This window comes from Fusarium sambucinum, chromosome IV (assembly GCF_050947815.1).
Source record: "Fusarium sambucinum isolate potato_lamoka chromosome IV, whole genome shotgun sequence".
In the NCBI taxonomy this organism is placed as follows: domain Eukaryota; kingdom Fungi; phylum Ascomycota; class Sordariomycetes; order Hypocreales; family Nectriaceae; genus Fusarium; species Fusarium sambucinum.
The window spans coordinates 6,137,005-6,158,574 of record NC_139291.1 but is presented as its reverse complement, the minus strand read 5'-3'; the positions used below and the strand labels follow the sequence as shown (position 1 = coordinate 6,158,574).

The window sequence follows — 21,570 nt, the reverse complement described above, 5'->3', positions numbered from 1 at the left end:
ACATGGGGAATGTGCACCGGAGACAATGGTCCGGATCAAAAGGTCCGGTGCAATGTACGCTGGACTTGTCAAGACAAAGACAGGCAGTAATTTGAAGCAAGCACAAAATCAACAGAGCCAAGAAGCATGCAACCGGGGGAGAGGCCTTGTGGCAGAGACATGCAGCTGCCCACAGACCGTGAGCTGATTTGGTAGGTATGTATGTATAAACTCATCGGTATGGATACTGTACATATCACATATGATCAATTTACAGCCTCAACTCATCAATTGCTGCAATCAAGCGAATGACTTTATTTGTCGGCAGGCCGCCTCGCTTCGGCTTGTTTTGCTTCACTTTCCTCCACAACCACAAGTTGGCTTTGACCAAGAACAAAGACAGGACAAAATTGCATTGCAAAAGCATGCTATTCATTTATGATCGTGATTCAACAATTCCAAGAGATCGAAGAAAAAGCTGGATCGGATGAGCTGAGAGCTTTGAAGAGAAAGAAGGGATGAGCGGGCTGTGCCATTCGCTGTGGTTGGTCACTACGATAAAAGTTTGAGACCTAAGGGTAGGTTGTTTAGCTTCTGGGAATCACCTAACTAACAAGGAAACTCTCCCGGAAGGGAAGCCCAGCAGGTAGGAAGCCTAAGAAGCCCGCCCTGCGCTTGTTGTAAATCCATGCCCGGGCTACTTCCCATTCCCCACTATTGAGATCCTAGCTTGCCCGGCTCATGGTGGTTCTCCAAAGATTTGGCTATTCGATGGCTTTACGACAGCTCGCTTTCGCCAGTCGGCTCGGTTCAGTTCAAATCTTCTGCTAACAGGTAGGGCCCGGAGGCGACCGTGAAAGGAAGCCAAAGCCAAAGGGTCTCTAACTAACTGTTTACTGGCGTGTAACTTTTGGGTGCTTCGTAACATCAATTGTCAACACCTGAACTGGGTTGTTGTCTGTGCATGTCAAGTTCACGTCAATCCACGGGTTTCCGAGACTTCTCGGGCGCTAGAAGAAACCAAGATCTGAGGGTGGCTATTCTTGGGGAACTGAAAAACAGCGTCATGGGCGACGGGTATCTAGCATCACTCTTGCTCAATTGAGTGTGCGTGCCAGTTGTTGTGCAATGCCGTCCTGGCTTGGATCCGATCCCCACCGTTCTTTGTCTCAGGAGCTTGGCTCTTGGCTACGCTCCTCCTCCCGCAGGGCCCGTCCGTCCCCATGTGCTTTGGCGGGGCAGCTCGATTCCCTGTCAAGGGTTCCGCCTGTCTCGATCACAGTTTGGCCTTTGTTGGTACGACTCCGATTATTGCGATTATCACCCCGGCAGTTGTTCAGCCATAAGACGCTGTCCATCGCAGCTAACGAATGCCTGACGATTCCTTGATGTGATTGCAGCGTCAGGGGATCGTAAAACTGGCTGCAATGTACGGTACAAGGCACGATCAATCAACCGATCACTTAATTAATCAATCTAATTCCGATCGCGTTCCCCTTTCCCAGCTCTCCAGCTGATGGTCAGGCACATTGCTGTCCTCAATTAGCACTCACTTTTATTGAGTTCCACCAACGGCTAGCCATTATATGTCTTCCCTTCGCTTTGTACTTACCGCACGATGCCGTGGCACTGCGACGCTGGGAGGGAATCATACCATGCCACGCAACTAGAGTCTGAGGGCTCCCGCGCAGACAGGCATGCAGGCGGCCCAGCATGGGACTAGAAGCTGGGGGTTTGGCGACCACAAAAAGTAACCCTCTGGTAGGAGGGTCCAATAGGGAAACAAGAGGAAAAGGAGAACGGAAACAAGGAAACGGAAGCAGCACAGTACAGTGCAGATACACATGGACAAATGCGGTGCCCAACCTAACATCCTAACTATTACATTCAGATCGACCACTTGACAACATATGCCCGATTAAACGGAACGAAAGGTCCGTAGGCCTCAATCGTTGATATGACAAGAAAGTGAACCCTGATAGTGTTTACTCGAAACGAAAAACTGTTTGGTTTAGTTTGGTTTTGCTAGTTCTAATTGGGGTTCATTATCAGAGATCGCGATCTCTGAGTCTGAGACGGTCGAAGCATGGATTGAAAAAGGAAAATGTCTTGACAACGGAGTGTCTAGTTTAAAAAAGAGCAGCCTACCTAGCCCACGCGTCACGCTATCGATGGGTTGCAGAGGACAGGACTCTTGTCCATCGAATGGAAACAAACTCCACCAGTTTCACCCTCATCAGGCAAGAGTCGGTCTCAAGCACCTGAATTGGCACTGGCTGGTATTGTCGTTTTAGCTGCTACACGACGGCAATACGCAGAGTACCATCACATCTATCCGTAGCTTGGTTGCTATGTCGGTCAAACAGACATTGGACCCTCGTTGATATGCAGACGAGCAGACGAGATGCATGAATATCAGGCGAGACCAGTCTTTTTGAGTGAGACAAGCAGGGCTTGCAGCAGTAGGATCAGAATAGCATGATAAAGTGACAGGGTACAATACTCGGGCAAGATCAAGGGTTCTTTCTGAGTAGAATTCTGGGATCAACAACATGATTGTTCGGACAATATTGACCGACGGATGAATAGAAGCCCTGGGCCGAAATCTAGATAGACAAGATTGAAATGGATCGAATGGTTAACCTTTGGGGCATGGGCAGGCACAGGCTTGTTGGCAGGGTCATGCTGGCCGCTGCCGGCGATCACGAATGTGGGAGAATCTCACCAGGATTTGCCAAATGTTTAGTAATTGCTAACAAATGCAGGCTCAGGCTTTGAATATTTGTTTTTGTTCAAAACTTGGCGCTCTTTATTAGCATTGACCAGAGGCGTTATCTTCCTTGTACTGTGCAGATGCAGCCGCCAGGTTAGAGTTCGAGATCCTTCAAGTGCGGCACAGGTTCAAAAGACTGAGGCTATGCAATTCCCAAAGTGTTTGAGTCCTCATTCGTGGATCTAATAGATAAATCCGGTGTTCCTGGATGGATGGATGTTGTCTGTCTTTCGAAAGGTTGACGCAAATCTTTTGAAATAATGGAGTCAACTTGACTACAATGGGTCCAACCCAGGCCTGCATCTAAATCTGCAACCAACTCAACTGAAGCTAGGTACCGCACATACTCGGACTCGGGCCCGAGCCCATTCGCTAGACTCCCTCCAACTAATAAAAACCTGAGGTGGTATGCCTTCAACTAGAGACGTTGCTGTGCATTCCCCTAACTCCGGTCACTGTGGTTGGCCGCGTTCGAGGAGCGGGGAAGGTCTATCCACATGGATCACAAATCCAATTCCTGGTAGTTAGGTACCTATCAGTCTTGACAAGAAGTTGTGCAGCCACAAGAAAGAAGAAGCTCGGAGACGGGCCGGTATCCAGTAGGCAGTCGGCAATAGACAGTAAACAGTGTTGTAGCACATAGACTAGGCAGGTGACAAGACTCCTAAACTCTTACTCCCTGCTCATCCTGAAATGCGGAACCTGCCTACCTGAACTCGATGGGCCCTCCCTCTTCGGGTCCCTCTGCTAGGTATTAGGCTAGGTTCCCGTCGATACGGGGCGGTACTTGTACCTTGAGCCTAGCGCTAACAGTGAGCTCTTGATCGAGATCGATCGTCATAACTGTGCTCGATCCAACGACTTTGATCGACTTTGGATCGAGCTACATGCCTTTCCCGTGTCGGTGACCTGCCGAAGAATGTCGCTTCCTAGGCTTTGCTTTTTGGCCCTGTCCATATATAATACAAACCATATCCCAGCCCTCTCTTCGGCGATACCTGCTCTGGTGCTATCTTACTTTGGTGCCACCACAAACCTTTTCCCCTCTTCCATATCATAAGTACCTATCTTCGGGGGAGCAACCTACCGTCTTGCGTCGTATAAACAACCAGTATTTCTTCTCTCTTCCACACTCCCGCCAGCCATATTCTGCGTCTCTACATGCTTGGTCGATCACTTCATCCCTCAAATATTACAAACGAATTAACGACAAGCATCATTTTATCGCTTTGTACAACCTATCCAGTCAAATAAACTAAACACCATTGCTCGAATCAAACCAACAACACGTTTACAAATAACTCTTCGTCAAATTTGCCATCTATATACATTGACTTTTACCGGCTTGTTTACCACGTTTTTACCAATCACATAACCTAAAATGCCTAAGAGATCTCTTGACATTGCCAACATGGGTGGCCCCAGCACCAAGCCTGCGCCCGCGCGAAAGGTAAAGGCACTTATCCCCTCTATGCATATATATTTGTGCTTGAATAAACCAGCTAACTCTCTCTCTCCAGACTGAGCGATCCCATGAAGAGAATCAAGAGCGAGCATATATCGCTGCCTCGAGAAGAGCGGACCGAAGCATTGAAGCCCGTGTTCAGTCCGCCAAGATGGCCAGCGAAATTCATAAGAAGCGAACGGGCAAGGCTTTCCGTATAACAGAGGAGATCGTTATGAAGGAAGAGATGTACGAGGAAGAAGACGATGATTTCCCCCGATCCTACCGGCTTCTCAAATCCAACATGCAGACTTCCAACGCTGAGCTCAATGCGAGAGTGGACGCTTACCTTACCAATCGCGTAGCCATGTCACAGCTTCTCTCTGCTACTGAGGCTGACTGGCGTAACAACGAGATTAACCAGACCTTTGCCCAGTTCTTCCCGCAAGCCCAGCGTCAAGCCCAGTCGATGTCACACCGTTGGTCAACACCAGGCTACTCGGTACCGCAGTTGCAGACTAATAGTGTGTCGAGCCCGATGGAGCAACATTTTGATCCAAACTTTCAGGCCGTAAACTACGCACAGCAACAACCAATCAGACACGACGAGCGCAGTCACTCAATGTCGGGTCTGTCTCCCACCGAGTCAAGAAACGATGCTCTATCGCCACCAGCCCTTACTCCTGGTTCAGGCACTCACTCCGAGACGCCTCAATCTCGCTGCGCCTCTACCTTTGCAAATGCTCAACAGCAACCTGTGATGGATTTCGGCCATGAGGGTTCTGCATTTACCACAGAGCTACCTGCTGAGGCCAGGATGCTCTTGGACGGTGTTGGCATGAACGATTTCAGCCCTGCGCTGTACGGCGAGCACCAGAACTGGGGCGCTCAACCGTCATTCCACTACGGCGACGATACCAAGTACTTCAAAGAAGAGGAGACCGAGCTTGGTGCTGGTGGCGAGAACTACCCCGATGTCCTTGATGCATTGAACTGGGGCAGCGGAGACTACGCGACGCCAACCAAGAACTGCACCGACGACTGGGACACCTATATCAACGACTCATGGGCCACTGAGCAACAGCAATAAGACGCTGGTTGGACTGTTGCACAGCTTTTTCTTAATGATTTCATGATACTTTTTTCTGCGACCTATTAGCAGTCGTTCAATTATCACAACGACACTGCTTCCCGCTCAATTCGTTAAGAGCAAGGCGATTTAATGTCCAAGGCGTTTGGGCGATTTGACATACTTGGACATATCCAAGAAAAAAACAGGATTTGGAGGCATTTTATCTGCATTTATTAGAATCACGAAAAGGCTTCCGCCAGGAGCTTGGGGCATACAACTGTATTTATTGAGGGCACATCTTTGATATGTGCAAGAGCGGCAGGATGATAATATTCACGACATGGCAGAGAGAACCGAAACACCCTATATTTTTTCCACGGTGTTGATGAAGTTGTTTATTCTGTGTTTCCAATCAGTTGGTTGGTTTCTCCTCTTTGGATGGTTGAGATTATGACTTGCAATTGAGATATCCTAGGCAGGCACAATTCTTGCGCACAAAAGAAGGCAAGAATGAGACTAAAAAGTCTCTGGACTATTTTAAAATCTAATAAAAAACTCGGATATAATTACTGTGATCTTTTGAGTTGGGTGGCAGTGTTCGTTTCTCGTACATATTGTTGTCGTAGTTCAACTTGGCACCATCACTTGCATCCATGTGATTTTACTTCACCTTGGGAGCTTAAGTCACAAGAATCACGGCATCCTCTTTCGCAGGGTAAGCTGACACCATTGATTCAGCTCAACAACCCCTCGTGCTTACGTTGTTTGGCGAGTGTTTGAGTTTGCAGTTGCATCGTGGAAACAAACTCAGTGTCTGCTCCAATGCAAACTAGATCATGGGTGGTCCAACGGACGACTTGGAATGACCATGTGCGCTGATGATTGGTTTAATCAGGTCTGGAGCTACTGACGAGATGAAGCAGCCTATCCAGGCGCGATGAAAGGGTGCGACGGATCACTTCAAGTGGTGGTTGAGCAGCATCCATGCGCCGATCATATGATGTAGCTTTACACTTGAAGTAGCACAAATCTAAGCAAAGACCATACAGTAATTTATAGTAGATTGGGGTAATAGTATTCAGGTACATGATAGGCATGCAGTCAATTGATTACACACTCCAGATATGTAGTCTCTTCTAGGAACTGTAATTGGATGTTAACAATACCGCTACTATGCCTTTAACACCCCACCAATCCGGAGTTGTCGACGCACGTTCCAATGGATGGAACTCTGGGCTCTAGTTAGTCGTCTGGACTGAGACCTACCAAGTCTACCATGCACCTGAGCACGGCAGGACGCACGGTACTTGTTGTATGCGCATGGATAAGCTGTCGAGCCAGGTACCTCGAGTCATCCAACCTTACCTAACAGTTCCTAACATTTTATCCAGAGCCCAGAACCCAGATACCCACCCCGCCAAACAAACGTCACCACCACTACCGCCCGCTTCCTTTCTTGACTTTTTGCGACTCAGTCGACAACCCAAAGGCTCACTTTATTTTTTCTCCTCCCTCCATCCCACTCGCGAAACTTACCTGCATCCTTAAGGACTATTTCCTCCCTCTATTTTCCTTTGTTTATCGGTTTTTACAACTCCGGTCGCACCAAACACCTATTACGTGTCGTCGAGCTTCAAGACCGAAGCAATATCCATAACATTATCTACTACCGCACTCAGCATCTTCTTTCTCCAAGTCAAGCTTATCAACAACCATGTCGTCATCGGCACCGCCACCCACGGTCGATGCGCCTGACGAGCAGCAGAGCGATACCTCCAAATTGCGAACATTTCTGGGTATCTTGAAGAAGTAAGAGACTCACCACCTTTTGTCAACGACAGTGCCGTTCTGCGATGGCTTCCACCGCTTTGTTGGGGAAACAGGGACCGCCCTAGCGAGCGAGATCGGATGCCGACTCCGCTCCGTACACAACGGAGTAAGCGATGGAAGCAACGCCAGATCAACTGTCGGTCTTGCGATATTGATGATGGGAGAAATTGTGCATGGATTCCAATGCTGACCGCTCATTAAAATCATAGGTTCATGGGCGTTTCGGACCTTGCAGCAGTCAGATTCTCACTGCCGTCGCAGTTGCTCGAGCCCACCCCGAATCTGGAATACTGGACCTATATCGATGCTCCCAATGCCTTCGTTGCCATGGGCACCTCCGACGAACCTCTTGATCGCATGCTCGAGGTGGTGCGTTTCTGGTTGACCAAGGACCTGAAGTACGCCAAGGGAAGGCCATGCAAGCCTTACAACTCATGCCTTGGTGAATTCTTTAGGGTGTGTAATTTTGCCAAGCTCTCATTCATGAACGAGGGAACATACGACAGTTGTAATGGCCTAGATGCTGACTAGGGTACAGTGCAATTGGGAAACAGAAGACAACGCCCCGAAGATCGACACATCCAACCTCAAACAAGAGAAAGGCAGCACCAAGGGCGGACTTTCAGCCCTGAAGGCATCCGCTAAGAGCAGCAAGAACAATTCAAACCTCTCGCTTTCTGTGCCTCAACATGGCACTATAACGGACGACAAGCTCGTCCGTGTTTCGTATCTCACCGAACAGACATCACATCACCCTCCTGTGAGCGCTTTCAACGTCACCTGCCCCGAGAAGGGCATCACTGCCCGAGGCTTCGATCAGATCACCGCCAAGTTCACAGGCACCTCTGTCAAGGTTCTCCCTGGTGAACACAACATGGGTATCTTTATCACCCTCGACAAGCGCGATGGTGAGACCTACCAGCTTACTCACCCTGCGGCGCATTTGGGTGGCCTACTCCGTGGGGCTTTGAGCGTCTCAGTCAGCGAGTTCGCTTACATCACTTGTCCCAAGACCAAGATCAAGGCTATTCTGCACTATGTGGAGGAAGGTTGGCTGGGACGCACAACCAACAAGATCGATGGTGTCATCTTCAAGTATGACCCCGAGAACGATGACAAGTCGCGAGTACAGGACGTTCCCGACGAGGACGTTCTCGCTCGCCTGAGTGGGCCATGGAAGGAAAGGGTTGTTTTCACTCTCGGCCCCAGACCTGTTGTAAGTGAAGGTACCTCTGGGTATTCAACAAAACTGACAGATAGCAGAAATCCGTCCCCGTCGAGGAGCAGTTTGTCATCATTGATATTGCACCCCTTAATGTTGCACCAAAGATCGTTCCTCCTAAAGAGAAGCAGCTGCCCAACGAGTCCTTGACCCTGTGGGGTGGTGTCACAGATGCCATACACGCCAAGCAATTTAGCAAGGCTACGCAGGTGAAGGTCGAGCTGGAAGAAGCTCAACGCGAGAAGGCCCGTCAACGTGAGGCCAACAAGGAGACATGGCAACCTGTGTTCTTCAAGCATGTTACGGGTAACAACGGCAAGCCCGACCTGACCGATAAGGGTCAGGAGGTGCTCGACAGAGCCCAGAAGGGTGAGTGGTCGCTCGAGGGTGTTCTGTAAAACAGCCTCTGCCTCGGGTATTTGTCAAGGTTTGAATTGTATCGTGGTTTAGAGGCGGTCTTGATCTGCAAACATGGATGATCGAAAGAGAATTCGAAAGGTTCAATCGTTGGAATTTTTATACGAAGTTGGTTTCTTTTGGACTTTCTCCGTGTCAGAATGACACTACTGGGATAGAGTTTTATTGCGCCAGAGAGTTACACGGGGACGGTCTTTGTACCAGAGGTTGAAAGACCCCGATAGTGGATGCATGGCGGGCTTGCGCACTCGTTACTTGGAGTTGTGGGAGTTTTTGAGGCTTGGGATTGTTGCTGAACTAGATGGCAAGATTCTCGTCACAATTCACATTCATCAGCCACGCTACCAATTCACATCAAAGTGCTGTAAACTGGGCTCCGATATTCACATCGTCACACTGGTAGAAAGACACATCAAGTAGAGTCAACATGATATCGTTACACATATCTTAACATGCAATTGATCTCGATGGATCCTATACTATCGTACAACAAGAGTGGCAATTCCTATTTTTTACACGTCATTTCTGAACCGAAGACTCCTCTGCTCTTCCCTCTTGTGAAAAACTTTTCATTATTCCAGCCCAATCGAACATTTAAACGTCGATGAAAGCCTTGACGTTGTTCAACCATCGAGTGTACTCACGCTGCTCCTTGACGTCGACGTAGTCAGGGACAAAGATGGCAAGAGCCTGGGTGATGCCACGCTCCTCGAGGAAGCGCTCCATGAGGACCTGGAGGTCATCATCGAGGCTACCGAAGGGAGGTCCGGGGTAGACGTCGGCACGCTTCTGAGCGGCCTCGGGGGACTCGACCTTGGCGACCTTGGCGTCATCGTAGTAGAAGAGGTTCTCGACGACAATGTGGCCGTCCTGAGCAGTGGCATCAATGTTGAGAGCGCCGGGCGCCTTGCCGGGCTTCTCAACGACGATGGACAGGTTGATAGGAGCGGCGTTCTCCTCAGCATCCTCCTCGAGCTCCTCCTCGAGCTCCTCGTTGGCGCGGGCGTTGCGCTGGCTACCCTGGGCACCCTCATCCTCAAAACCTTCCTCTTCGAGACCATTCTCCTCGGCATAAGGGTCGTAGCTGGTGATATCGGCAATAGAGAAGCTGATGGTGATCCTAGAATTGGTGTTAGTCACGGTCCCCACAAAGGCCAATTGTGATTGCAGAAACTGACTTCTCCTCGCCGAAGTTGCGGACCAGCTTGACAACCTCCTGGCCGGGAGTGTCGATAAGCTCAAAGGCACTGTTGTTAAGGAAGTCCTTGATGCTGGCAGGGTCCTGCTCATCAGCCTTCATATCATCCTCGATCTTGATCTCGCTCTCGAGCTTGGCCAGAAGCTCGCCATCGTTCTCGGCGGCCTTTCGGAAAACAGTGGTAGAGAAAGCGACCTGAGCAGGTCGCAGGACCGAAGAAGCCTTGATGAAGGCGCTGGGGCGGGCAGTCTGTCGCAGAGCGGCGCCAGAGAGGCGGGAGACGACGCGGGGCGCCGATCGGGCAATGTTACGGGCAGAGAACATTGTGATGATTAAATTATAGTTTGTATATGAAAGAGTAAAAGAAACAAGGTATTGTTGTGGTAATTGGAATCAAGTGATGTTGGTACACAGACAGTGATAGAAGCTTCCAAAGTAAAGCTTCGTCTTGAAATTTTTGGAGACGACAAGTTCCCGGCGGGCTTAGCTAGCAATTTACTGAACCCAGACTGGACGATCTTTCCGGCCAAAGCGGGGCATCGCTATCACGTGGCGAAGAGGAATGCTTCAAGGGTTCACTTATGAAGAAAAGTTCGTTGGGAAGTGCTTTTTAGAGCGAGATGAGCATTCAAGTGTTTCGAATTCGTATCTCATTATGTGGTATATAGGTGGGTGTTGAGCCAGAGCTCTTTGTAAACTATTAGACGGATCCAAGTAACGTATGATTCCAACCGCTCAGTGGCCAGGACAGCTCTAATAAAGTGTTACATATTTGCCCTTCTTAGCTCCCCAAAATTGGCCATTCAATAACACTTCTTCCACTCAGTATAACTGAGTACGTGTCATGGCAAGTTTGGTTTTTTATGACTCACAGCAGCCATTTTTAAAACCCGTCATGTGGTTGGTAGTCCCTGGAAACCTTGATCTGGATACCTGAAATGGATAGCCAGAGGTACTACCACTCTCGACCCTTGGTGTTCAAGTGTTCTCGAGGTAGTATGTAGGTGGTCGAGTTTGTTGGAGCCTAAGTGAGCTTACCAAATGGTGCTAGTTCTCTTTTACCCAGTCATTTCTTTTCAGTGCAGAGTGCTCAGTTTGTGCCACCTAACGGGAAGGCTGTAGACCGAACCTGTCCTTCACTGTTGACCTTGATCCATTTCAGTTGAGTGAGATACGACCAAGAGCCCTCCCAAAGAAGGAGAACATTGACATTGTGACTGTCCAAGAGATCAGGCATGACTAGTAATAATGTCAGTAACTTGACATGTATCGCGAGATCACATTAACTTACTGAATCCACCCTTGTACTCCTCCTCGAGGAGGTTGATCTTAGCTTTGAGGAGGTCCTCCTTGACACTCGCAGGTCGACCGGGGCGGCGGGTCTTCTTGACTGCATCGTACTCTTCATCGTATTGGTGAACAAAACTGTCACCTCGGTCAGTGTTTATGTATTTGAAAGGTCATTGCTATGCTCACTTGTGAATCATGCGTTGAATTTCTTCAAGCTCTGGGGCGCCATTGCTTTCTCTGTCTTTGGTACGCAGGCCTTGCTGAAAGAAAGATACACGATCAACTGGCATCATGTTAGATACTGCATAAACCAAATGGGTTCGTCAAGCAAAGCTTACCGAGTGGTTGTTCCTTCTTGTTTCTTGCAGCGGCCAGCCTCTCGATACGCTGATCTCTTACACCGGCCTTGTGAAGACGCATGGAGTCTCTGGACTTTTCATGAAGGGCGTTAATGACGCCATTTCTCTTTTTTGAGATCTGCTTGCGCGTCTTGTCAAGCGTGGTAGGCATGTTGAATATTTATGAATTTCTTTCTCAGCGACAAAGATGAAGAGCTGCAGGCTTTTTTTTTTCCTTTTGAACTGTCGTTGCTGTGACTAGCAAGGATTTTTTCTTCTGGTCTGGAAGCCTTGGTGCTCAGCCAATAAGGTAGCGGATATATGTCGGTTAAAGAAGGACCCTGAAATGACAGAGCGGACATTATACCATGATATGTTCTTTGTAACAAGAGTTCTTCATATGTATAAGCATATTTTTGTGTCAGAATAATACTAGGATAAAGCATATCAATTTCTATCTCCTGTACAATATACTCTCAGCTACCTACATGTACAAGTTCCATGGAATTTAATCTAGTGCTATTATCAAGATAAAATCTTTGTGGATCTCAAGTTGCTAGGGGAGCGGCGGGAACTAACTTTCCAGGGGTTTACAGTGGTTCATGGAATGCAGTATCGCGCCCGCCTATCAACGCGCTGGCTGCCATCCATTAAACCTGTAATTTCCAAGGGGTCGCGTTCTAGCGAGTGGATTGGAGGGGAAGGTACTCTAAATTAGGTACCTCGCCTCCTACGTACCTACCTCGACCTCGGTGTTGACTATCATCTACTCTAGCCAAAGTATCTCTCCCGCTTTAGGACGTTTCGATTTCAAACCTCAATTTTGGCCTTGGACCTCACCTCGTGCCTTCCGACAAGATTGTCGATTGTATATTTGCTCCCCGAACTGTTTGGTCAGCTTCTTTCTGTGTATTTTCTACCCTGGTCTGTCAGCTTAAACAGTATCGCCATCGCTATTCAAACCCTGCTGCACGATCCTGCATCGCGTGCATATCAATCTTTCGACGCGTCTGTACACTACAACACAACAGATCTTATCACAACCAATCCCCATGTTCGATTGTTGACATATGCAATTAAAATTTCTGTTGGCTTGAAGCTGCCCAAGTCCCTTCTGGGGCAGCGAGTGTAAAGCTCAAACGTCTTTTGTCGCCACCATCTTTGACGCGGCTTATCGTTCAATATGGGTGTATCTGGTATGACTTGTTATACAACTTGAGCCCTCTCCCTCTATGTGATACTAACCTTTTGACAAGGGCTTCTCCCCCTTCTCAAGTCAATCCAAAAGCCGACTGAGCTTAAAAAGTATCATGGCCAGACGTTCGGTGTCGACGCGTATGGCTGGCTCCATCGTGCCGCCTACTGCTGTGCCCTGGAGCTTGGTCAAGACAAGCCAACCCAGAAGTAAGTTTACACATTCTCTGTATACTAACAAATTGTTACTAACACATAAACAGGTATCTGAATGCTGCCATGACTCGTGTTCGCATGCTTCGTCATTTTGGTATTACACCATATATGGTATTCGATGGTGACTTTCTTCCTAGTAAAGCTGCCACCGAAGATTCCCGAGCAAAGAAAAGAGATGAGAAGAAGAAGGCGGCAATGGAACTATTGCGAGCTGGAAAGCCTGCGCAGGCTACGCAAGAGTTTCAAAAGTGTATCGACATCACCCCCGAAATGGCATCGGCTCTCATCCAACTGCTCAAGAAGCTCGATATTCCTTACGTTGTCGCCCCTTACGAAGCCGATGCACAGCTTGTGTACCTCGAACGGCAGGGTCTTGTCAACGGCATCATCTCCGACGACTCGGACCTCCTCGTTTTTGGAGCCAAGAAGCTTCTGACCAAGCTGGACCAGTATGGCAACTGCTTTGAGATCAACCGCAAGGACTTTTGCGCCTGTCGGGAAGTCTCGTTAACTGGCTGGTCTGATACAGAGTTCCGACGAATGGCTATTTTCAGTGGATGCGATTATCTTGATGGACTACCAGGCGTTGGGTTGAAGACGGCATATCGTATGCTTCGCAAAACTAAAGTCCCGGAGCGGATAGTGCGCATGGTCCAGTTGCAAGGCAAGCGGGTGTCGGAAAATTACCTGACCCAATTCTACCAGGCCGAATTGACATTCCTGCATCAGTGGGTGTTTTGTCCTACCAAACGCCTGTTAGTTCACCTGACAGACCTGGACGGAACACGGACTGCGGAGGAGATGCCCTTTATCGGTGCATTTGTAGAGCCTGAGACGGCTCGCGCCATCGCCAGAGGCGATATGAACCCTATCACGAAGAAGATGATCATTAGCGCCACAACAACGACACCCTCAAAGAGAAGGCATTCGCAATTGGCGACTGGTGCCGTGGACCAACCCCCACCTGCTATGAAACCCATCAGTTCTTACTTCAGGGGGCACAGTCGCATACCCATGGGCGAGATGGACCCCAATTGCTTCGAAGTCGACCCTCAGAGGGTTTTGCAAATCACTGGAGGGGGCTTGGTACCTCGTGTTTTTCCGCTTCCCAGACCATACTTGGCCGAAACAACTCGGCCCGCACCAAACAACTCGCGAAGATCAGAGGCCAACCCTACACGTACATCCCCAAGACTTCACCGGCGTCGTACCGAGCCCATCTCCAACCTGCTCAACAGTTTCACTGAGACTGCCACTACTACAAGGCGCATGTCTTCTGTGGCCATCAAGTCTAACTTCTCCGCTGTCCCATCAAGTGATCCTGCCAATCGGCCGCCCAAGAAGGCACGCTTATGTGAGGATAATGAGGCAGGACTCGATGAAGCTTTGCCGCCACAGAAGAGCAAGTTCTTCCCAGTGTCCAAGCCACGGAGGAGTCCAAGGCGGACGAAGAGTGATGCTTACCTCCTGTCCGACGATTCGCTTGATGAGGCGCTTATGGCACTACCTGACTTTGACGGTTGGAAGCCCTCTGATAAGGCCAAGCAGGGTATTTCAGTATTTGTGGAAAAGGACAGCCAAGAGACTTCAACAACTGTCGAAAGTGAGAGCCAGCTCTCAATTGTGAAGGACAACGAGACCCCCTTATCATCATTCGACGACTCTATGCCTCCACCTTCGTCTGCCGTGTCTCTGCCACGAACCTCGTCCACCCCTGCTCGGCCAGATATTCGCAAGTTTTCTTATTCCAAGCCGACAGAAACACCTGCTTCGACTACATCGCAACGCTCTTCCGTGTTTAGTGTAGCTTCCACTCCCTCCACGGCACCGTCGACAGCTGCTTCGCGCATGACGCCCTTACAACGCCTGGGTGCTCGTGCTATGAACGCACCAATGTCACCAAAGCTGCCTAAACCACGCAACAGCCTTGATAGGCAATTCCTCTCGGGTGTGCCTGTCAATCCGGCTTTTGTGCCCTTGCCAAAGGTCAATCTGGACGAGGTTGCAGACCTCAACACATGTGGGAGTGAAGACCAAATCATCCCTGATAGTGACGAGGAAGATGAGGACGACGAAATCGACCTTCCGCCTAAAAAGCTTAACCTTTCACGCTTTGCGTTCGCATAGAACCTAGGTTTTGCTTCAATCCTTTAGCGTTGCATCGACAACTGTCCTAATGATAGCATTGACTGGGCGTTACCCTTCCTTTTTTGCTTTTAACCCCTTTTTTATCATGTGGCTGTGGCACGATTTGCCGAGCTGTACGAAGAAACCAGAATATGGATGGAACTGGCGTCTTGTGGAACTAGTGTGTATTGAACTATGGAAGAAACCCTAAAAGGGATTAGGTAGAATATCAGATAGGCATTGGCAATATTATCTTGCCCCCGAGCTTCTAGTTAGAATAATACCCAACTTGGACTCAAGTACAGTGGCGCCATAGCTGGTGAACTTGACTGATATTCGTATAGTCGTAAACACGCATTGTTCAGCGTTTCCTCTCCTAGATTTCATGTGTAGCAATGTGCAACACTGTAGTCACTCGTTACATTTAAAAGAAGAAGATTTATGTGATTGCGGTTCTCATTTACGTACCCGCTTATTGAATATCATAATCCATATCCTGAACCGCTGGAAATAATAACATGCCATAACAAGTCTATAAACCGAGTTCTTCTTAGCTCCAGCAGCTCAATCAAGAAACCAACCCTCTGCTCCGCGCCAATACCTCCAACAACAGTCCAACGCCAAGATTTCATGCTTGTCCTATCTTCTGAAGCAACAGAAGATGAGGACTGGCGATAAGGGAAATAAATGTATGGAACAGTGAGTCGAGACAAGTAGTGCAGAATCGTGGCAATAGGGCCAATGCGTAGGAAGTCACATAGCAGGACTAGATAGAAATCAAATCCGAATGTCCTAGCCGGATGCTGCACATCAGGGGTACCCGAGCGCTTACTTGCGTAAAACACGAGTATCTGGTTGGTAGGCCAGTCATCTTGGCCACACATTGGCGACATAGCAACGACTAGTAGCTCAGCCCATAGCTTCCCTACATTTAGCACGACTATCAATACTGTCCTTGCTTAACAAGAATGTAAAATTCTGATGAAAATCGTGTAATCTTGCATCCACACTTCAGCGGCGATGAGCAGGCGCAGAGGTAGTGGCGGCCAAAAGGTCTGCATTGAAGTTCCATTCACCTAAACGCACATACGAAAGTTAGCAAAATGTAGAAAAGTAATGAAAGGACAAATGTGTATAGAGGGATTCGGGGGGTACAGTACCATTTGCCAGGTTCTCAGCCGTATCCTCAAGAAGGATAACACGACGCTTGTTGCAGTATGACGTTTTATCCATGATATCAACTTTGAGTTTGGGGTCGGACAATTCTGTAATGGGTTTCTCAAACATTTCAGACAAGTTCTCCACAGCCATCTCCAGGTCCTTTTGGTTATCCTCGAAAATCTCTGTCAGATTGTTTCTGGCAAGATAGAATGCAAAGGCGTATGTCCACTTAAGGGTTTGCCGGCAGGTTTGAAGAGCCTGGGACGCCGAGTTAAGGTACTGGACTTCAATCCAGGACATGCCTGAAGCACTCTGAAGCTGGACCATCTTCTTTTCGGTTTTCTGGGCGATATCCCTGTCGAGTTTGGCCGATTGTTCGTGGTTGGCGTAGCGATTGTAATAGTGTAGATAGCGCTCAAGGGACGTTCGAGATTTTGCCTGGGCATCACGAGCCTCGGAGCCGCTCTTCTCCTCGTATCTGTTACAATTGTACCAACTAGTTCCATGCTCAGACCAGAGGCCCATGCACATCCAACAGAATTCGTACTTGCACTTTCGGCATGTCATATGGTTGCAGCCTCCGTTTTTCTCAATAGTCGAGTTACACTTTGGGCATTCCTTGGTGTTGGCCGAGATCCAATTGGCAGTTTCTGAGTCGTCGGCACACTTTTTCAACCATTTCTTGACCAAATCACAAGGGGCCGGTTGGTGATCTGGGTTCGGGCAACCAAAGCAGAATCTGTAACCGCATCGACATTCGACGGTGGGGACGATCTTACCCAAATCCTTCTTCTTTACGCCGCATTCTAGAGCATTAGGGCAGTCTGGGGCAGGACACCACTTAAAGCTGTCCTTGTCTTCGACATATGTTCTGTTAAGAAGCTCTTGGTATCGGCCCGCCAGCACTGGAGTAACGAGAACATCGAGCGAGGCCGAGTCGAGAATGCGACCACATCCGTCAGAGGGACACTGGATCCTAGCAGCCTCGCCTTCCTCGCGGATCTTCTGTGTTAAGTAGTGGCGATAGCAGTCCACGCAGTAACGATGGCCGCATTTCATGGCAAATGACTCGAGGCCCTTATCATCCTCACAGCATATGTCACATGCGAAACCAGGGATGGCTTCCAGCTTTGGTGAGCTGGACGTGGTGCTGCTCAATCCAGCAGCTTCCATAACCTTTTCTGGTCTGTCCATGTAATCTTCTAGTAAACGTTCTTTGTTCCATCGGAAGTGGCGGAGCAGAATGGCAGCATCCTCCTTCTGCATGTTTAGAATCATGTTGACTTCGCCAATCATGTCATCCTGTTGGCTCTGGATATCGCTTGGTTCATAAACTTTGTATGACACCACATTGGCAGCTCTTTTCCTCTTTTCGACGTCTTTAGCAAGGCCAAAATCGGGATCAGGCTCGTCAAACTCTTCATCGTCAAAGTCTGTGATGTCAAATGTCGTTAGTAACTGTCATGATGGGACATGAGGGGCTGTCTGGGGTATTAAAAGTCGTACCATCTCCTGCTGAAATCTCGTCGCCGCTGTCGTCTTGCATGATCTCGTCGTCGGTCGAGAGAGCCGACATGTATTCTTCGTCAGAATCCATGGGGTTGCTAACAGTGGTTATTGGAGTTGGAGGTAACGCGTGTTTGTCTGGGAGGGCAGCTGAGGCGATGACTCTCTTGTTGGGTACTTCGTCTCTGTTGGCAGAGGTAATCGTCGCCTCAGCAGCCTTTCGCTTCCTCGTGGTGGGGGGAATCGTGGCGGTTGAAGGGAGATATTGAAGGGAAGAACGAGGATGGGAAGTATGTCTGAGGATAAGGAGCAGAAATCGAAGGTGGCGTTGGCGTTTGGTTTGATGGCGGGTGACTAACAACAGCGGGTGGTAGGTATGTAGCCTTGTGCAGTGCAGGCAGTACGTAGCCTAGCTAGCCTAGGTCCAGTGAAAGTGCTGCTTGTACTGTGAGAGCGTTGGTGCAGTACTTTGGGTCTGGTATGCAATGAGTTGTAACGGAGGGTCGAGTCAGAGTCAAGTGAGGCCAAGAGGGGTGCCTATGACGGAGCCAGGGTCGTTAAATCGGGGATAGGCAGGAAAACGCTAGTTAGTTGGATCTGGGTTAACTCTCGCGTCTTGAGGTTGGGTACTGTATGGGCATACAATGCAATACAGAGTGTGCACTGGACAAAGCGTAAAGGGAGAGGGGCGAGTTTGTTTCGGATTTCTAATAAAAGAAAAGAAAAGTGTGAAAGGAAGTTTAGTGTAAACAAGTTCAAGATTATTATGTGATCAAAAGTTACCTCAGTCCTCAGTCATCAGTTAACCGGACTGTCCGACCGGGCATCAACCTTTGGTAGCGCGGGTAGACGGGACGGTACGGTGGGGGAGATAAATTAGAAGGCGCGATTACGCCGTAGAAGGCAACAGAGTCGCGATTGATGATTAATGTGGGCAGCGACAACCAGGCCCAGGCTCCAGCTGAGAGACAACTGCGACAGGGCTTATGTTAGGCAGGTTTAGGCCGACAGATGCTGAGACATGAGCTGGTTATTAGACTAACCGGTGACAGTAGCAAAACAAACGGGGGAAAGTGGTTGCTAGGTGGGGTCGGCTCTCTGTGGCTTTGGGTTCCATTGTGGCGCTGTGTCTCGGTCATCATTTTGATAAGTGAACCTGTAGTACTGTAATGCCGGAATTCATAAGTTTTCTCTTGTATCTCCGTATCATCATATAGGGACACAAGTTTATTTAATCAAATACGCTCTCTCAAGTTGTTGCTGGCACTGTACACGTGAGGGTCATGGGCTGGTTGTATCTGAGACAGCTGTGGCTCAAGCCATGCATCATGACTGTTACCATAATTTCAATTTGAGAGGAAGACAGTTGTCTTGCAATCGTTAATATGATGCATTGGTAACATTAATCATACTATCTGTACAAATAAACACAGTAATCTCTGTGACTTATCCTATCATGACTGTGATTCTATACAGGAATCGAGCTGGTGATTCTTTCACGTTATATACGGCCGGATTACTACCCTGGACCGATATAGAATTCCTACGCAAGCTCCCAGGACGTTATAACGTTATGTACAGTCTCTGCCGATCACTTTCGAGACGAAATGGAAATGGTCTTGGGTCTTTGATTAACTACCAGACTAAGCAATATACTTGGCAAGTATGGAACGAGCGAGCTCTGTGTCATAAGCAGCGTTGCAATGGTTTATGGTAGACACCTTGCCTTGTCTTCTCAATCACACTGTGCATTACAGAGTGTAAGTTGATCTTTCCGATAATAATCAAAACTCCATGTAGGTCAGGCTTGATGAAAGCAGCAAACAGCAATTGAACTCTGACTCTTGACATATGTGATTTCCAAGGCGGCTGCTTTTAATTTTCTACCCTTCAACCAATCTGCCGGAATAGACGCCTGTCTCATGTTTGAATCTATTTTGGGTGCTGTAACAAAACATCAACATTTCTCAAAAAATGTTCACCGCCAATAGACCTTTGTTGAGTATGAATTACTGAGAGCGCGCGGCATGGGAAACAACAGCAACGGTGCGAATGCGTCGCCAGCTCCCACAATATGTGGACAACTCTGTATGATCTCTATGTTTGATGATGCGCTGGGTGGACCAGGTCTGGATTCACCCAGAATCAAGTATTCAACCCACTCTTGGAAGTCATGTCCCCTAGAAGGACCGCAAAGCGGATTCACAATGTTTCCATGTGCAAGTATCCGTAGTCTAGCAACCAATATCGATGGCGCCTATTCCAGGAGGACTTGTGAGCCAATGGCGTGTTCCCCGTACTATGTTTGTCTGAACATTGGGTGGCCTAGTGGCCGTTTGGTAGTTAGTAGGCCAACCCTTCCAACAAGAAAGAGATGGTAGCTGCAACAAGTATGCCTTGCATTGACGCGCGCTTCTTGCAGCAGAGCTTCCGTCCGTATACCATATCGTTGTTTCGCGTATCGCCAGGACAGGCCGCGAGATAGAAGCCAACCTTGATAGGAATTTTCGTAAACGCCCGAGTTTTGCAAGTTAATCCATGCATGGTTGGAAGTCATAGTAGTTATCTTCCCGGTTGAAACTACCGTTGAAACACTTTTCTTAGGGCACCTTTTCACATCGCTCTGAGACTCTGTCACGTGAATTTTTCTTCATTGACAGCTGGCTCTTGAGGAAGTCCGGGCAAATTTGGTCTGATTTTGAGCCCTAAGGTCTTACTGACTTTGACTACTGTTCTTTAAATTCCGTTGCACTATTGGGGAATTACTGTAAGATTACTGTAAAGCTTGCATCTCTTTTTAGATCGTCGGCGAGCCGCCACAAATAGTAGTTATCTTGCGCGCGTATGTCGTGCTGCAAAACATGGCGCACAAACTGCGAGAGCAGGTATGTGGTTTCGAACGGACCAATCTCTTCCCCGATGCTGTATTGCAAGCCCGTCAACGAGTTGCCGTTGATTGGTGGCGATTTGTTGGATTGTGAAGCTCTATGGCCGGTCTATTCAATTCGTATCTCAATTTAGCATTTTAGCATGGCAGTTGACAGTTTCAAATGTGGTCTCTGATTGGAGTTGGCCTTCCACTTCCATGTCTATCATTCGCCTGACGGTTTGTCCAATGGCAGGAACGACAGGCGCAGTTTCCAGTTTTGAGCACTCAGATTCTGATCGAGATCAAGGATGGATGGAGGCAGTTGCAACCTGAACCAATGATGGGTTGCCATCTCAACAATGAGATGCATTTCCCCCTCCAAAACCCCTCTTCTCATCTCCATCTAATTGATTCTGATCACACTGGCAAGAAAAGAAGAACAAGCACCATCCTGACAAGAGTTGGAAAAGCAAACTGCAAAGCATTGACCGTTACTCGTCAGCTTCAAACCTACCTCATCGCTGTCATAATCGTGGAATTGGCCATGGATGACATCCTATTCGCTCGGTACTTTGAGTCGCCGTGAGCCAAACCACTGATCAGTTTGCGTAAAGCCCGAGGATGCACAAAAGCCTCCCCAGACCTTTTGGTCTTGGTCGAATCACATTCCTCACCATCCATCTGGGCCAGTGGAAGCCATCCCCGGCGCCAGCAACGGCTTCGGCGACCAAACAGGTCTCTGACAGGAGATTTCTGGGCCAGGATGACAGGCGACTAGGGGCTATCCGAGAATAAAAAAAGCAAGACACTAAATTCACAGACCCTGGCTCTATCGAATCAAGTTGCCTCCCGCTCCCCTGCCTCTACGCTCGAGTAGGCGTAGCCCTTTGCCGCTGCTTTTAACGCGACTATCACCGCCAAAACTAGCCAATCC

The 21,570-nt window shown here is 48.6% G+C and overlaps 6 protein-coding genes across 6 annotated transcripts; 3 read left to right on the top strand and 3 right to left on the bottom strand.

The window, feature by feature from the left end:
- Positions 1 to 4,133: 4,133 nt before the first annotated feature.
- Positions 4,134 to 5,286, top strand: FSST1_002023 (uncharacterized protein; the record flags this gene model as incomplete). The annotated part of the gene is made up of 2 exons (XM_083223847.1): positions 4,134 to 4,202; positions 4,273 to 5,286. The coding sequence occupies 2 exons, from the start codon at positions 4,134 to 4,136 to the stop codon at positions 5,284 to 5,286; spliced, it is 1,083 nt and encodes a 360-aa protein (XP_083092205.1).
- A 1,696-nt stretch (positions 5,287 to 6,982) lies between these two features.
- On the top strand, positions 6,983 to 8,718 carry FSST1_002022 (uncharacterized protein; the record flags this gene model as incomplete). The annotated part of the gene is made up of 4 exons (XM_083227972.1): positions 6,983 to 7,077; positions 7,308 to 7,554; positions 7,637 to 8,314; positions 8,362 to 8,718. 4 exons carry the CDS (start codon positions 6,983 to 6,985, stop codon positions 8,716 to 8,718), a joined length of 1,377 nt encoding a protein of 458 aa, XP_083092204.1.
- Positions 8,719 to 9,331: 613 nt separating this feature from the next.
- On the bottom strand, positions 9,332 to 10,259 carry FSST1_002021 (mitochondrial glycoprotein; the record flags this gene model as incomplete). Its single annotated transcript, XM_083227971.1, has 2 exons — positions 9,332 to 9,857; positions 9,916 to 10,259. 2 exons carry the CDS (start codon positions 10,257 to 10,259, stop codon positions 9,332 to 9,334), a joined length of 870 nt encoding a protein of 289 aa, XP_083092203.1.
- Positions 10,260 to 11,025: 766 nt separating this feature from the next.
- Positions 11,026 to 11,735, bottom strand: FSST1_002020 (translation machinery-associated protein 16; the record flags this gene model as incomplete). The annotated part of the gene is made up of 4 exons (XM_083227970.1): positions 11,026 to 11,174; positions 11,227 to 11,360; positions 11,412 to 11,508; positions 11,564 to 11,735. 4 exons carry the CDS (start codon positions 11,733 to 11,735, stop codon positions 11,026 to 11,028), a joined length of 552 nt encoding a protein of 183 aa, XP_083092202.1.
- Positions 11,736 to 12,746: 1,011 nt separating this feature from the next.
- Positions 12,747 to 15,100, top strand: FSST1_002019 (exonuclease 1; the record flags this gene model as incomplete). Its single annotated transcript, XM_083227969.1, has 3 exons — positions 12,747 to 12,759; positions 12,820 to 12,967; positions 13,021 to 15,100. 3 exons carry the CDS (start codon positions 12,747 to 12,749, stop codon positions 15,098 to 15,100), a joined length of 2,241 nt encoding a protein of 746 aa, XP_083092201.1.
- Positions 15,101 to 16,111: 1,011 nt separating this feature from the next.
- FSST1_002018 (RING-5) lies at positions 16,112 to 17,858 on the bottom strand (the record flags this gene model as incomplete). Its single annotated transcript, XM_083227968.1, has 3 exons — positions 16,112 to 16,176; positions 16,261 to 17,694; positions 17,768 to 17,858. 3 exons carry the CDS (start codon positions 17,856 to 17,858, stop codon positions 16,112 to 16,114), a joined length of 1,590 nt encoding a protein of 529 aa, XP_083092200.1.
- Positions 17,859 to 21,570: the final 3,712 nt, after the last annotated feature.